General features: G+C 49.9%; 1 protein-coding gene across 2 annotated transcripts; it reads left to right on the top strand.

Moving 5' to 3' along the window:
* Positions 1-2,097: 2,097 nt before the first annotated feature.
* G3BP2 (G3BP stress granule assembly factor 2) lies at positions 2,098-15,289 on the top strand. 2 transcript variants are annotated; one of them, XM_054392201.1, is made up of 11 exons: positions 2,098-2,192; positions 3,212-3,293; positions 4,288-4,461; positions 5,304-5,394; positions 6,307-6,409; positions 6,939-7,119; positions 8,036-8,134; positions 12,082-12,184; positions 13,420-13,548; positions 14,232-14,350; positions 15,017-15,289. In XM_054392201.1, exons 1-11 carry the CDS (start codon positions 2,098-2,100, stop codon positions 15,287-15,289), a joined length of 1,449 nt encoding a protein of 482 aa, XP_054248176.1. The 2 variants fall into 2 exon arrangements, with proteins under 2 accessions (XP_054248176.1, XP_054248177.1); XM_054392202.1 differs by lacking the exon at positions 8,036-8,134.
* The last annotated feature ends 1,357 nt before the right edge of the window (positions 15,290-16,646 follow it).

Raw genomic sequence — 16,646 nt, 5'->3', positions numbered from 1 at the left:
AGCCTGGTTTGTGGGGCTGTCTGCAGAAACCCCCCAGCACAGCCTGGTTTGTGGGGCTGTCTGCAGAAACCCCCCAGCACAGCCTGGTTTGTGGGGCTGTCTGCAGAAACCCCCCAGCACAGCCTGGTTTGTGGGGCTGTCTGCAGAAACCCCCCAGCACAGCCTGGTTTGTGGGGCTGCCTGCTGTACCCTGGGGCTGGGCCGGCTCAGATGGGAAGGAGGTCACCAAGGAAAGGGATTCTGTAGCTGACCCAGGTTTGCTGGCCCTCGCTGCAATTGGAGGATGGTCTGAATACTTGCCTTGCAGAGCATAGAGCAGGGAAGGTGGTTTCAGCACCGAGCTGGGTTGTTTGCTTTTCCTGATTGTTATTTTGTGTTCCCCTGGAGCAGCCAGCAGGCTCTGCAGGGCAGTGGTACAGATGCCCCAGCTGATGGCAGCTGCTGCTCAGTTCCCCAGCTCGACTCAAGGTGTGGCTGTGCTGCAGCAGTGGGATGGCAGTAGCAGGCCCACTCTTCCAGGCATCCTTTGCTAGCCCACAGCAGCAAACACAGTTCAGAAGTGCTGACCTGCATTTGGGAAAAGCCTGTCCAAGACTGTGAAAGCTGCTTTCCCCTTTCCCTCTGGTGTGGGGCACGCTGTGCTTCATGGCTTTGCTTTGTGTGCTCTGGGGAGCATCTTTTTTTGATTTCAAGAGTGTTTTGCCCAATTTCATTTCCAGTTTCAGTGGCATATTCAAATATGCACCCTGGCTGTGAGTTGCAGGTGTATGGATCCAGGCTGTTGCAGATCTGTGTAAAACTATAGCTGGATGTCTGTCTGCCTTTAATCATGGGCAAGTTTTATGGCAGAAGGGTTCAGAGCATGAGATTTGCTTGTCAATAAACCAAAATATTTTTCTTCCTCTCAAAGCTTGAAAGTCTGTCTGTCTGGAGGTTATCTTCAGGTTAGGGTGAGGCTTTCTTGAGCTCCTGTCAGAATATGGTTCGGCTTTTCTTGGAGCAGAATTGGTGAAGCATCCAGGCAGCATCACCGTTGTTGTCTTGAACCAGGATAGAGGTGGCTTTGAGCTACCTCTTTTGGTACAATCTGAGACTGTGCCCAAGTTAATTCTGTGAATATCCACACCTGAGCATACAGCTCAGTCATCACCTCGGGTACCTTCACCTTCATGCCTTGCCCCAGCTGGCTGCTCACACTCCTTTTCTTGCAGGATAAGGGAAATGAAAAGGAGAAAGCTCCAGAGACATTGTAGGTCACAAAGGTGTCTGCACCACGAGAGCTGCTTATCAAGCCAGCTGCTTGAGCCCCTGGATGTTTTGAACACTCCACATGTAGTGGCCTTCAGGACTTGAGAAGCCAACTGCTGCTGCCCTCTGCACAGGCTGGTGGCTGAATGCTTGTCTTGGTTGGTTTGTTGAAGAAGTGGCAGAGGCTGTTCAGTAAGGAAAGTTTTATTTGTAGGGATGGTCACAGGCTGTTAACTGAGAGCTGCAGTGGTTGGTGCCCAAGTCCTTCAGCACCACTGTACCAAACAGGAGCTGTTTTCTCCTCCTCGTAGCCCTCAGCAGCGTCATCCATTGCAGAGGTGAACTTTGTGCTTCCTTTGTCACAGCTGCCATTTGCTTTCCTGGGCCACCAGCAGAGGTGTTGTGCAGAGCTGAGGGAAGGCTCCAGTTGTGCTGTGTGGAGTCTGGCAGAGTTGGGCTGTTGTCACCAGCTTCAAGGGATATTCCTGTTTGTTTCAGCCTGCGGTGGCACTTGGTGTAGCTCCTGAGACCAAAACATCCTTTGTGCTTTTGTTCACTGCTTATCTGTGGGTGCCTGTACCAAATCGTCCCTTTCTGTGATAACTCTCCCTTGGCTTTTGTTTTCCTGGGAGAAGTGGCCATGGAAAGCTTTTGTATTTCCTCAGAGGAGGCTGGGGAGGATGTCCTGGCCTGTGGAGCTCTGTGTGAATTCTGTCCTTGTTCACATCATTGTTTCAATCCTGCTATCGTTGTGCTCATCCTTTTATGGAGAAGTTGTGATGTGTGGGGCTGGCTTCAAGCTAACCTGACTCTTTCTGATTGTAGCTTTTGACACTGAGTACCAAAGAAATGGTGATGGAGAAGCCAAGTCCCCTGCTCGTGGGGCGGGAGTTCGTGAGACAGTACTACACCCTGCTAAATAAAGCTCCTGACTTCTTGCACAGGTAGGACCTGCACACGCAGCCTGAATTGTGGCTTTGGGCAGTCAGATCATGTTTGAGTGTGTGAGGAAATGGACCTGGCTAACTCTTGGGAAATAATTTCATCTTGCTGAAAACTGCAGCTATCCATCACCTGCCAAGGTCAGGCAGCTGAGAGTGTTTTAGGAGACGTGGAAAGGGTGTGACTGCACCAGTTCTTCAGGGCAGCAGCCACATTGTGGGCAAGTGGAGGAGTGGAAATCCTGATTGCAGAACAGAAGGGTCAGTTTGGAATGATAGAAAGGCCTAAGGTAAAAAGAGAGTTTTCTTGTGGAGCCTGCATAAGAGATAAACTTGGACTCTTCTAGGCTTAACATTTGGAAGCGGAATGAAAGTGCAAACCCACCCCTGAAATATAAGGAAAACATTGAAAGCAAGTGTTTGTATGTTACATAGCAGCTTTGGGAGGCCAGACTAGAAGCTGGATCAGGAAAAGGTCTGAGAGCTTGGTTTTGGTGGAGTGCTGCAGAGATCTGTGCTTGGGTAACATGCATTTGAATACTTTTTTTGTGCCAGTGGTACAGGGTGGAGATTGCTGTAGGCAGTGACTCAGTGCACCCAGCAGTGCAGCCAGAGCCAGGCTATGTCTGGCTGTCAGAAGCAGAGAGAACGCTGCTCTGGGGCCACATCCAGCACTGAATGTACTCCTGGTGGGGCAGCAGTAGTTGCAGCTTTGCCTTGGGGCAGGTGGCTTGTTTCTCTTAGGCTGGAGAGGAATCTTCAAGCCAAAATGGCCACTTTGCTTAGGGGAGGCAAGGGAAGGGTTGAGGCTGGTTCAGGAGCTTGCTGCAGCTGTTGTGCAGCCTGTGGGGTTTGTTGCTGTGCTCAGGGAGCCTCAGTGGTCAGTACATCCTGACTGGCTGTTCCTGCTGAAATTCCTGAGGCACTCAGCTCTATAACCGTGAGCTAAAATATCTGCTGGGTTTGTTGTGTTGTTTTTTTTTTTTCCCACTGCTGTGACCTTTCCATCTCTTCACTTGCAGGTTCTATGGCAGGAATTCTTCTTATGTGCACGGAGGGCTGGATGCCAGCGGGAAGCCGCAGGAAGCAGTGTATGGCCAAGCTGTGCGTATCCAACCCAGGCCTTGTGGCACTCATTACTGCTCAGAACTTCCTCCTAGACACCAGGCTGTCTTTTCACCAGGGACTTTGATTTTTCTCCCTGGTGACTCACGTATTGTGGTGCTGCCTCCTGTTCAGAGGCAGATAGTAGTTTGTTGGCTTGGATTTTTCTGTTCGATCATCGCTGCTTTTACTGTGGGTTGTGTTTGGTTCATCAGCTTTGTGTCTGGACTGCAGAAAGTAGATTTAGGATGGGAAGGAAAATCAAGAGGCCTGTTAAGAGTTGTGCTGTTGCTGTGTCTTCTTTCAGTTAGAAGTGGTTCCTTGGGAAGGGGACTTTGATCTTTGTGAGTTACGTGGGATTATGTATCTTACCAAATTCTGTGAGTGAAGTTTCCATAAAGTGGAAGGTAACTCGTGGAGAAGTGAAGTGAACCCAGGAAACAAGTTGTCACTTTGGTTGTAGCTCTTTATCAGGGTAATGCCATGGGGCATCTGTTCATATGGTAGCCACATGTTTGAGCAGTGTGGCTTTTAGCCCAGGGCTCCTTTCACTGCCAAAACCAGATTTGGCAGTGCAGATCCTGCCCCTCCTGAGACATCTGGGTACTTTGTGGATGTGTAGAGGGTTAGGTTTTTTTTTTTTGAGAAGTGATGTTTTGGGTTGGGGTTTTTTTTTAAGTATAGGATAAGTTCTGTCCTTCTCACAGGCCCTTTCAAAAATGAAGCCTTAAAATAGGTCCTGTGCTCTAATACAGCTTGATGGCAAGTTGAATGCTGTTGAACTGCTCTGAGAAGTGCTTGAATCCTGGTGGGAAATGTCAGAATCAAAGCTAAGAGGAGCCCAGGCAGCCTGTGCTCAGTGAAAGATACTTCTTGGTGTTTACCTTCTGAGCATCCGCCTTGCGCTGCTTTGTGTGGGTTCAAATCGGGTGTTTAGGAGGTGTCAAGCTGGTGCTCAGCTGGCTGTAGCTGCAGTGTGGCTCTCCCTTCCTAGGAGATACACAAGAAGGTGATGTCCCTGCAGTTCAGTGAGTGCCACACCAAGATCCGCCACGTGGACGCCCACGCCACGCTGAGCGACGGGGTGGTGGTGCAGGTGATGGGAGAGCTCTCCAACAACGGGCAGCCCATGAGGAAGTTCATGCAGACTTTTGTGCTTGCTCCAGAGGTAAGTACCTGTGAGGTGTGGTTGCACTGTGAGTAGTGATGATGGAGACCTGCCCAATTCGTCCTAGTGGGGCAAACCCATGGGATCTGGCTTTTAGAGAGACCTTGGCCCATGTCAGGGTGTGTGAGTGCAGGGAAGGGAGGGTGCTGGACCCATCCTCAGCTGCTTTGTGGTCTTGGCCTTGAAGTGTTGAAGCAGTAATGAAAAACAAATTGGAGCTTGTATTTGGGAGCTGCTCTTGGCAGAAATAAATAAAACCATTCCTGTCCAGCCCTGCAGACCAGGTCTCTGGTGTAGCTCAGGACTGTTGGCAAATGTGAGGATGGGCTGAAGCTGAGCAAATGACTGCCTCAAATGTAGTTCCTAGCCAGAGCAGAGCTGTGTTAAGGGCAAAGGGTGGCTTGTGTTCCTTCTGCTGCTCTCCCCCACTTCACCACAACCTGTGTGTGGATGATGTTTGGAGTTGCTGAATTTCTTTGTTATTTTCTTGTGTAATGATGTAAGCATTCAGTCACTGCTTTTGTATTATGAAGTCTTTGTAACAGGGAGACTGCAGATTCCTTGATGAAACTGAGGGTCTTGAGTTAGAAGCTGTGACTGCCTTGACTTAGCAAAATTGCTTGGTGTTTTTTTTCTGCTTGAAACTTCCTCTTTTCCATTGGGCAGAAGTTATTGTTCAACTGTTTGCTTAGAGAAGAAGAGGCACTGCTTAGGAGGTGGCTATAGTGAAATAGCCCTGTTCCAAAATGCTGGTGTGTACCCCAGAGCTTGTGTCTCTGATCCTCCCTGTTGGTGATTGCTAATGTGTCTGCAAAAAAGTGCATCAGAGTGCTCTTTTACAGGGCTCTGTTCCAAACAAGTTCTATGTCCATAATGATATCTTCAGATACGAAGATGAAGTGTTTGGGGATTCAGAAGGAGAACTTGATGAAGGTGAGAAGAACCATAGATGTAGTTTGTCTTCTTGCCCTGGCATGTACATAGTCTCCATCAGTGTCTGGAAGAGATGGAAGTGCATGAACTGCATTGCATTCCTCTGGGCAGTGTGGGGGGCTGAGGTGGGGTATGGGTTCTGTTGCTGGAACTGTCTGCTGGGCCTAGACCCTCTGAGAAGTGAAGGTCATGTGTCAATACCTTACTCCTTGAGGGACTCAGCTGGCTCAGGGTGGGTGAGGCTGGGCAGAGAATGGGAATATTGAGTAATGGAGCTTGTGCTGCCACTGGCTGCTCCAGGGAGATTTGATTCCTTCAGTCTGTGGGAATTTTAGGTAAAGTGATTTGAAGAACCAAAGGGGTTGGCCTTTCAAATGTGACCCCTGGTTCACTTCCCTGTCATCACCACAGGTAGTAGTTCACTTCTGGTCAGGGGCTGAACGTCACCTGGGTAGGCTTTTCCCCTCCCTTTGCTGAGACAGCCAGAATGTGTGCACATGGGCACTGGATAGCTCCTGCAGTTGGAACAGAGCATCCCAGGCAATCCTTGTGTCTGAGGTGAATCTGTTTAGTTTTAGGTGCTGAGATTTCTGAACTGATGGTGCAGTCTTTCTGGTTTACTGCCAACATATTAAAGGCATCTGCTGATTTAAGAGACCCTGGAAGCCTCCTCCCAGAGCTTCCTAGCAGCATTATGTCTCCTGTTTCTCCTTTTGGTGAAACCAGTAAGAAACAAAGCTTCTAGAATGACTGGAGGGGTCTTCCCTTGTGTCTTCCCTTGCAGCCACTTTGGCCTTAGTTTGTTGCTGTAGGTTTCTTTGGATTATTGTTAGTTTAACATGCTTTTATTTTAAGCGTGGCTTGTGTATACTTGCCGAGGTTTTTAAGGAAGTTTTTTTCTTTTTTTGTCAGAGTCTGAGGAAGAGGTGGAAGAGGAGCAGGAGGAAAGACAACCATCACCTGAGCCTGTGCAAGAGAACACCAGCAGTACTTACTACGAAAACCACCCTGTAACGTAAGATGTCCTTTTAGACTCAGAATTTGTTATTAGAACCAACAGAATTGCTTGGGCTGTGGATTCTGGATGTGGTTTAACAGGTAGCTTAGGAAACTAGACTGGACTGGCTAGGATCTGTGCTATGTTAACTTTGTAATTGGAACAGGGCTTCTTTTGTGGAGGGAGGGAGGTCACTGTACAGATGTACAGCAGAGCTTAACCTTCCCCTGGTCCCTCACTGTGCTTCTGCTCTTTTTAGAGCAGAGCCCTTGAGTTTAGCAGCTGTTGCCTGAAGGGTTTGTATGGCTGTGTGATTTTCAGATTCTGCAGAGAATTTTAAGACATGTTTTTGCTTCAGCAGGAGTAAGAAATGGCTTTGTGTGCAACTACAGGGGTACAGCCCAGCTCCTCACAGTGGGCACCATATGGTAGCAACCGAAGGGGAATGATTTTTTGTAATGGCAGCTGTTACCATAGCAGAGCTTGTAAAAAGCCATCCAATACAAAGCAATTGATAAGCTGCATGAACTGCATTTGGTGATTGTAGCAATGGGATAGAGGAGGCACTAGAGGAGTCATCTCATGAACCTGAGCCAGAATTGGAATCGGAAACAAAACCTGAGGAGCTGAAAGCTGAAGTAGAAGAGAAGACCCTAGAGGAGCTGGAAGAGAAGTCTCCATCTCCACCTCCTGTAGAACCTGTTTCACTACCACAAGAACCACCAAAGGTGAGTTAACAGTCACAGCTGTGCCTCTAGCTGCAGATGGTAAACCAGCAGGTTTGGGTTTGGATGCAGCCTTTTGGAGCGGCCAGACTGGTCCCTCCTGTCAGTGTGTGAACAGCTGGACTTGAGCCTGCAGTGGGAAACAGGAAAGGGTTCACTAGAAGAGGGAAGAACATTCCTGTTAAGTGTTGCTCAAGTCACCTATGGTAAATTTTAGCTCTGCTTTTAAGGTGTGTGTGTGTGTTATGCATGTGTAAACCTTTGTAAATTTGCAGTTAGCACAGGTCAAGGAAACACCTTAAGCTCTCACCACTGAAAACCTCACACCATGGCAGCCAGCCCTCTCCCGTGACAAGCCCCACAGTGCACTACAGGCTCAAAGGCAACAGGGGCACGCTGCCTGTCTCCCTTAGAGGCAGGGTTCCTGATCTTGCAAACCACTGGGCACACTGTGCTTCACCTGGTATGGTTACACCTGGGTCTCTGAGGGCGATGGAGGCACTGGCAAAAGCTGGAGAGGTCATTTTCTAGCTCCAGCCTGTCTCCCACGGGGGTTTTTTTAGTCCGTCCTTTTGCTCTTTTCCATTTTTATTTCTAACTTCTGGCATCCACTTCTTTTCTTTGTGCAGAAGACACTGAACACCACATGGTTTCCAGTCCTAGGTTTGGTGGCATAGAAAGCAGTGATGTGAGCTGGGCTCACTCAGGTATCCATAGTGGGCACCATACACAACTGTTCCATGCTGCTGGAGTCTGCAGCACTGCAGATCCTTCCGTGTCCTCCCTGTAATGTTTGCACAGCCCAGTGTTTAAGAGTCAGAGGTGAAGCAAAAAGTGTGTTTTCAGCAGAGAAGTTTCCCTGAAGGAATGTCAGTGGTGTGCCATGATTAGTAGCCTAGGTTTGTTGCATTTCCTGCAGGCTTTCTCTTGGGCTTCAGTGACCAGTAAAAACCTGCCTCCTAGTGGTACTGTTTCTTCCTCTGGAATTCCACCCCATGTTAAAGCACCAGTCTCACAGGTAACCCATCTGTGAACACCTTGGATTGTCTCATTACTTCTGCAAACTGCTTCAGTTTGGGCTTGGTTTTATTTTATTTTTTTTTTTAATTAACAGATCAATTTGTTTGACTTCAATTGCACAAATTGTCTTACATGTTCATGCGCTCACCTTGTAACAGGAGTGACTTTGGGTGATGGTGGCCTTAAAATCTGCTCATGAGGAAAGAAGAAATCACTGCTGACATGGGGTTTGGGGTTTTTTTTGACCTGTCTTAATGGGATATGATTTGGTTTGCAAGGGAAAAACAAACCAACCAAACAACAACTGCCCACAAAACAGTGGCTCTCCAAAGCGTGTTGGAAAGGGGCATTTCATTGGCAGAAGTGCCCCAGCAGCAAAAAGGGACAGCACCCTTTCCCAAGGAGGTGCAAGAGGCCTTGATGTCCACACAAGTATGCTGGATTTCATTATCCACTTGTAGTTAACCTGTCACAGAACCCTGTACCAACTTATGACTGTGGGAGGAATGGAAGGAGCCACATTTCCTTGCCAGGACAATGCTGTCTTCCCATTCCTAGGCTGATTGGGTGAGGAGGGGAAAGAGGAAGGAAGGTTTACCTGGGTGATAGTTCGTGTCCTGCACATGCCATGCTGGTGTGAGGTAGGCTGAGACTCAGCTCAGCTGTCTCCATCTGTATAAAAGCCCTCCAAATAGAAAATGTCTGCTTTAACCTCTCCTCCTGCTGCTGTGCACCAAAGCTCTGTGTGCCACAGGAGTTCATCTCCAAAAATCTGCCGTTTGGAAGAGAACAGCCAGGTCATTGCAGCTGATGGTTTGACACTGGTTTCTTCTCCAGTTCTTAATGGCACAGAAGAATCTGTCTAGGGCTGCCCTTCAGCCAAATGCATGCTAAAAAAGAGAACGGGAAACAAACCAGCAAAACCTCCTTGTATGGTGTTGCTTCTGCCATGGCAATCGGATAATGGCTCCCTGATGAGCTGGGAAGCCTTGGTCAGGTTCAGCAGGGCTCTGAGCACTGCAGTGGTGTTTGAGCTGTAAAAGCTGTGCTGCTTCTCCTCAAGAAGGGGCTTTCCTCATGCAGAACCAAGGTGGGCTTTGAGGTATTTGCAGCAGGGAGGGTGGGGTTCTGTACCATGGCTGCAACAATCCTGTGTAGTGCTCTGGACAAGAGAGCAGAATAGGGATTGTAGGTGCCCCTGCTGCAGCTTGGCATGCTCTCTGCCCTTGGGGCTCCTACTGCCACTTCATGGTGAAGCAGTTCTGTGTGGAAGTTTCTGAATGATACTGAAGTGGCAAGAATTCATCTCTCAGCTCTTCTGGAGGCAGAGCTAGTCAGTTCTTAGCTCTGTGTCTTGCTCACTTTTCAGATGAGCTACACAGAAAGCTGGCAGAGAAGGCACCTGAGGAACTCCTGCAGGGGTTGCAGATCAGTAGCATCTTTTTCCTGTCCTCTGGGATGCATGTATGCCAGATGTGGTGTGTGTGAAGGACAGCAGATTGCACTAGTGGGTGGGCAGCTCCTCTGGGATGCTGTGGTAGCCAGCCTCAGGGAGGTTCCAGAGCAGCTATTCACTGTTCTTCCCCTTCTCTGCAGCTCTCCAGCTTCTCCCCGTCTCTTATCATGTTACAGCTACAGCCCAGGTAGTGCTGGCTCAGCACCCCTGAAGGCCTGCACAGGTCTTGCTTGCAGGGCTGTTGGAAGGGTGGAGGCAGGCAGAATGCTCCCTGGCTCTTGTCTTCTGGCTGGGGAGTGGTCAGTTATGAGAAGGATCAGTTTATAGGGGTTGCATTCTCACCACTCTAAATCTGTTCAGGCGCTGAGTAGACTCCTCTGGAATCTGCAGTGCCTTTGTGGAAGGGAGTGGTGGATGCCCTTAGCAAGTCCTGTGGTGCATGTTCACCCTGGGGACAGCCTGGCAGCTGCCTGAGGAATTCTGCTGAGAGGACATGGGCTTTTCTTCTGCTTTATGTGCAGCCTGGATTCTGCTCTGTTTGCTTGGCTCTTGTGTGCATCATGGCAGGTGTCTCACTCCAGAGAATTTTGTAAGCCTTGTTAGGTTTCACAAAGAGATTTGTCCCAGCCTTTGGATTGTTCCACCTTTCTCTGTCAGGGGTTTCGGGTCCAAGGTCAGTGAGTAGAGGCTGACCTGTGGCTGGGTTTGCTGGTTGCCAGCCCTTTCCCCCTCCCCATGTGAGCCCTGTTAGGCTGAGGTTTGTGCCATACTTGGCTCCTTAGTCGTTGTCTGTTGAAATCCTTGTTCTGTGTCTTGATCCACCTCGACTGCTGCAGGGAGCTGCTGCCTGGGCTGGAAATGGCAGTCCTCAATAATTGTCTTGTGATGCTGTGAGTACTGGCAGTGACCTGGGAGAGCAGAGTGGTGTAAGTGCAGTGCCAGAGAGCACTGAGACAGTCTTCTGCTGGGTAAAGGGGTGGTTCTGATCAGAAAGCAGCTGATAAGAGCAGCTCTGTGTTGTTTGGGTGGACAAAGTATTTGTGTGATAGATGAGAAGATCTGTGAAACAAAGCCTGTGGGTAGAAGTTAACTGTTACTTGGGATTGAATGGAAGGCCTTAAGTGACTGAGCAAGGTCTCTGTTGTGCTTGAAGGAAGGACCGAGTGTTTAATCCTGAAGCATGTAAGGACTGGAGGTCTGCATGTGCTGAGTTTGGCTTTTGAGGTATAATTTACAATGCAGTAGTTAGTGTAAGATGGCAGGGGAGCTCCAGCCACCCATGAGGAGGTGCAGTGAAAAGGAGATTTCACAGCAAGGCTGATCCTTGTAGCTTATTTGTGGAACAAGGAATGTTAGAGGGCCAGGCTGACACCTAGCTGGGCAGAGCAACAGCACCAGTGACAGGAGAGCTGAAGCACTCCCTTGGTGCATCATAGCTGCATGATGCATGTCAAAGACAGGCTTCTGAGCTGGAACCATCAGCTGTCCTCAAGGGAAATGAGGGAGGTGATGAACACAAACCAGTGTTGCAGGGCATTCTGGGCCTGTAGCTGTTGTCCTTGTGTTTAGTCTGCCTTGGAGAGCAGTGTTCTTCATGCTCCTGAGGATAACTTTGCTTGCTGAGATAAGGACCTAGCACAGCAGCAGTTGCTGCACAGAAAATGGAGCTCAGGACTGTTGGCAACAGCAGCAGGCTGCCCAGATATTTCTGAATTGTTCTATCTCCTTCTCAAGTCAGCTTTAGAAGGTGTTTTTTTTTTTTTTTTTTGCTTGCAAAAAACAGAATAGGTGTTCTAGTTCCTGAGAATGTGAAGGGTGTGCTTTGAGCATCATGGTCTTGACATCAGGAAGGTTGAAAAATATCCCCAGCAGTGTATGTAGAAACTGTCACCTCAGGTGGCTTTGTTGTATCAGAAATACCAAGTGCACTTCCCAGGGCTTGGGTTTTGTTCTCCTTTTTGATAGTTTCCCTATAGCTGTTCTGCGCTCAAGGAGAAGAAGCCTTGGGGCTCAGACAGAAAATGTGATTTGCCCATCCCTTCATGTTCATCCCAGACTATCTCTTACTCCATGAAGTCTGAGCCTGGCATGGAGAAGCTTTAGTTCATCTGTGCAGGGTTTACAGTCAGGGTGAGGGGATCTTGAGCAACAGGGCATGGGGGTGTCAGTACCTGGTCAGACATGGGCAGTTTACTTAGCCACGTATTGGGGAGACACTGTGACTGAGAGCACCTTTCAGCAGCTGACAGCTCCTTCTGCTGTGCCCCTTTTGGCAGGGTTACTTGAGCACTGCAGTCCTGGATTGGTACAGAGGAATTGGTAGAGGTGAAAATATTCACTCCCAAACGCATTCACGTGGAGGTGGATCTCTGGAGTCTCTGTTTTGTGCATGCTGCTTATCTGAGTCTTGTGGGGGGGTTGTCTGGGGGTTTGTTTTTTGCTTTTTGCTGGACCAGTGTTTAATAATGCATCTTCTCCTGCTGTTCTAGCCAAGAGTTGAAACTAAACCTGAAGCCCAGTCTCAGCCCCCTCGTGTGCGTGAGCAGCGTCCCAGGGAGCGGCCAGGGTTCCCACCCCGCGGCCCTCGGCCAGGTGAGGTGGATCAGCTCCTGCTTGGGGTGGGCAGTGGGGGTGACTGGCTGTCAGGGACCTGCCTGCTCCTGCTTCCAGCTAGAGATGTGGGAATATGCCGGGGTGCAGAGACCAGGCATCACTTCCAAGCTTCTGTCCTGGTGACATGGTTTTTAATAGCCAAGCCAAAGATGGTTTTCATGTGGCTTAATGCAGTTCCAAAGAGCTGGCATGCATGGGAAGCTGATGGTTTTTTCCATTTCCTCTTAGTTTGGCTGCTTCTTTGAAGTGAGAGTTCTTCAGTGTTTGTTGTTGCCCTTTGTTTTGGACAGAAACCTTCCCAGCCTGGTGGCCTCAGTTAACAATTTTGTACTTGTCTTGTGCAGTTCTCTACAATACCATTGTCAGGCTGGCTGCCTCACCTTGCTCTTGCTTTCTGAGCAGCCAGCTCATTGCATTTTCTTGCACAGAGCATCCAGAGCTGCAGGGTGGTCTAGCTGGAGAGCATACACCCTACCTGACAGCTGTCACAAGTGATGTTCAGGGTTGAAACCCTTCAGAGCTGCAGTCTTCAGCCGAGTCCAGTGGTGTGGCAGAGCTCTGGCAGTGCTGGGCAAAAGCTGCCAGTCAAAGGCCTGGTGTTACAGGGTGTGGATCAGTTCAGCACCTTCTGAGCGTGAAAAGAAGTGGTGAGTGGGAGGGGTGGAGTTGTGTCTACCCTTCAGTGGCAGTGCAGAGCTGGCAGGAGGTGGCAGAGCACATGTGGGTGAGTCTCAGTGACCAAGCATCTCCACTAAGTGCATACCACAGTGGTGTGGACTGGGCTTCAAAGTGCTTTTGGCTCTGGTCAGTGCAGAGTTGTTGTGCTAAGGCATTGATGAGGAGGTGACCCAAATCCAGGTGTTTATAAAAGTGCCTTTACTGGGTGGTGAGCTCCTCATCAGTGTAACAGCCCTGGTAAAACAAGGACATCCTAAACAAGCTTCCCCACTGTGCCAGGTGGTGTAGTTAGCCTGGATTTACTTAACCTGACCAAGGAAACCAGGTAAAAGGAAAACAATTCCTGTGTTGTGTCATTGTGGAGTTGCCAGGGCTGCATGAAGGGGAAGGTGGCCTCCTCCTTGCTGTGTCACCCATGGTACACATGAGTGCAGGAGCTGAAGGGACAGAACTGTTGGAGTGCAGTTCCTACGTGTGTCCATCCCAATCCACACACATCTTCTGACCTCAGTGGCTCTACTCTCTGCTGCCCACAGGGAGAGGGGACATGGAGCAGAACGAGTCGGATAATCGCCGGATCATTCGCTACCCAGACAGCCACCAGCTCTTCGTGGGCAACCTGCCTCACGACATCGACGAGAGTGAGCTGAAGGAGTTCTTCATGAGTAAGTGCCCCTGCCAGCTGCACAGGCTGAGAAGGAAACGCTCTTGAAAGATCCTGCACCGTTGTGGTGGATTGAAATAACCCCCCAAAATCAAATTGCCAGACTAGCTCAGTTGGAAGGCAAATGAAGCTATATTTACAAGCATGCTACAATCAAGAAATATGAAGTGCAATGAATATGTACAAACGAGACAATATTTACATATAGTTACAATTTAGGAACAACACAAGAACCCCCTGGACAAAACCAGGTGGCTACCAACAGCTTCCCCCTCCCTGATTCCTTCCCCCACTCTATACAAGGGAAAAAGAGAGAAGAGCAGAGAGCAGCTCGTTAGTACTTAGCCACAGCAATAATGCAGCCAAGGTCAGCAACAGCTAAGCAAAAGCCACCAGCCAGGATCTGCTGGAACAAAGAAGCCGAAAAGAGAAAGAGTTAGTTTACACAACTAACGTTATGTTAGTTATCAGACCAAAGGGATTATTTAAACCTTACCATTATTTTCCCCTTTACATTCTACCACTTCTCTACTCAATCTGTGGAAAATTTTCCTAGGCACAGCCTAAAACTGCCACAACCATTCACTTAGAGCTAGAGGGGAGCTTTTAGCTGACACAGCGCTGCAGGTGTTGTCTGGGACAAGTGGCACTGTGGGTTTGGTAACCTGGCTTTTGTTTCCCCAGGCTTTGGAAATGTGGTAGAACTTCGCATAAACACCAAAGGAGTGGGAGGAAAGCTGCCCAACTTTGGGTTTGTGGTGTTTGATGATTCTGAACCCGTCCAGCGGATTTTAGTTGCCAAAGTGAGTACTGGCATTGAGCAGCCCTCAGCCCCAGGTTCTGGGGGCTGGCCCAGTTTGTGTGGTGGTTGTTTCTGGCATTCAGGCAGCAGTTGTACAAAAAGCCTGGTTCTGGCATACTCATTCTGTGAGGAGGGGTCTGCTGTGCCAGCATCCCTCACACCGAGTTCAGGTTTACCTCTGCATGCAGGCACCACATGCAGCTCAGCACTGACTGCAGAGATCCTCTCAAGGTTAAAAGCCCAGTAGGCAACCTTGCTGAGTTCTGGGGTCTGGGCAAAGGATCACAGTCATTTGGAGCTGTGACTTGACCAGCTGTGGAGGAGAAAGCAGCAGGTTTCATTTCCAGTATGTGGGAGCTACAGGAGACCTGGGGAGGGACTTTTGTCAAGGACAGGGTGAGAGGGAATGGATTGAAGCTGGAGGCAGGGGGGTTTAGACTGGAGATTAGGAAGAAATTCTTGAGTGAAGGTGAGGAGACACTGGCACAGGTTGCCCAGGGAGGCTGTGGATGCCCCCTCCCTGGAGATGTTTAAGGCCCTTGCCCCAAGCCGTGTGCTGCAGCGTGCCGCTGGCCGTGCCTGTGGGGCGCACAGGGGGGCAGGCAGGGGCGGGGCGCGGGCCCCGCGGGACGGTGCCTAACGTGTGCTTGCCCCCCTCTCCCGTAAGCCCATTATGTTCCGGGGCGAGGTGCGCCTCAACGTGGAGGAGAAGAAGACCAGAGCCGCTCGCGAGAGGGAGACACGGGGCGGCGGCGAGGAGCGCCGGGAGCTGCGGCGCAGCGAGCGCGGCCCCGGGGGGCCCCGCGGCATAGTGGGCGGCGGCATGCTACGGGAGCGCGACGGCAGAGGACCCCCGGCGCGGGGCGGCATGGCGCAGAAGCTGGGCTCGGGCCGCGGCAGCGGGCAGATGGAGGGGCGCTTCGCCGGGCAGCGCCGCTGAGGGGCCTCCCCTGCCCGCCGGCACGGCGTCCATCGTGTTTGCATTCTCGTTCATTTCTTTTGGCTTTGGAATGTGACACAGCCCTCCCGATCATTTCTTTGATGTGAGAAGCATCCTTTGGTTTCCAGTTTCAATCGAGGTGGACGTTGGTTCCCCCAGTTCACACCAGGAGTCACGCTGTTAATTTGTCAATGTAGACTTGGAGAAAGGAGGACTGAGAACAAACAAACAAAAGAACACAAACAACAGACCGGTGAACTATCTGCAACAAAGGTGACCTAAGGGACAGGGACGTGCCCAGTAGAATTCGGGGTCCTTGCAGTCCAAACCCCTCTGCTGCACACTTGGTGTCAGTGCTCCTGCTTCTGCCTCTTCCCGTTGGAAACACAAACAGTGCAATCTGTGCAATTGGAGAAGTTTGCCTGGTTCTTTTTTTTGTTTCTGTTTTTTTTTTGTCCTTCTTAGAACACTCAGCTCAGACAGACTCGTGTTTACGCACTCATCCAATGCACTGATGGCTACTCTGAACTCGTGGCTGTGACATCTGCAGGAGGCCTCGGAGGAAATAGCCCCTTTCATCCTCTCCCTCTGACAGAATAGCTCGGGAAACGATGCGGGCATCTGATCTGCTGGCTGTGACCAACGCCTGTACACACCCAAACCTTAACCAGACTACACACCTCTTATTCCAGAAGGAATCCCTTTAGCTGTAAACAGAAGCAGAACCCAGAGCTCCGGGGTCATGGCCCTGAGTAGGCAACTGGTTTGATAGCTCACGTCAGGTTTTTTCTATCTGCCCCTCTCCAGGACAGGGATGGCTGCTCGACACACTCCTCCCGCCCCGGCCCCCTCGATAAGCGTTGTACAGTGAAACTTGTCTTGACTGTATTTGAGTTCTCTGGTAATGTAATAAGCATGATGGTGCCTTCTCTGAACACATCATTCCAGTCTTGCTGGTGACTTTGTACAGTAACCGTGTATCAATTACTGTGCTGCCAAGCCGGTCGGCTGCAAAGCGTTGAAATCATGGAAAAAAAAATTGTATTAAAAAAAAAAAAAAAAAAAACAAAAAAAAACAAAACCAAAACCAAACCAACCCAAAAAGTGCAGTATCTATGAATCAGTCAAACCTTGCTCTAGTGCTCATCCTCGGGTAACAGCTTCGCCTGGTTTGTGGCAGAGGGGGGGAAGGGAGCAAGAAGGCATCGAGTGGTCTGCAGGTTGTCTCCTTAATCAAAGAAAAGCAGAGCTGGAATCTGTCCTGGATGTGAATGTCGGAAGTCAGTGGCGATGGGTGAGCGCCTCTGGCCAGCCTGTGGTCAGCAGAACTGAGCATCCTTTGCCAGGCCAAGCTCTT

This window comes from Indicator indicator, chromosome 25 (genome assembly GCF_027791375.1).
Source record: "Indicator indicator isolate 239-I01 chromosome 25, UM_Iind_1.1, whole genome shotgun sequence".
NCBI classification, from domain to species: domain Eukaryota; kingdom Metazoa; phylum Chordata; class Aves; order Piciformes; family Indicatoridae; genus Indicator; species Indicator indicator.
The sequence above is the reverse complement of the archived record's forward strand: the minus strand, read 5'-3'. Positions and strand labels throughout refer to the sequence as shown.

What these genes read in the sequence shown, in the direction of transcription:
- G3BP2 (XM_054392201.1), top strand. Translation starts at nt 2,098, where the DNA reads ATGGTGATGGAGAAGCCAAGTCCCCTGCTCGTGGGGCGGGAGTTCGTG. An exon ending in GCTCCTGACTTCTTGCACAG is followed by an intron (nt 2,193 to 3,211) that starts GTAGGACCTGCA and finishes CTTCACTTGCAG; the next exon opens with GTTCTATGGCAGGAATTCTT. An exon ending in ACCCCGCGGCCCTCGGCCAG is followed by an intron (nt 12,185 to 13,419) that starts GTGAGGTGGATC and finishes TGCTGCCCACAG; the next exon opens with GGAGAGGGGACATGGAGCAG.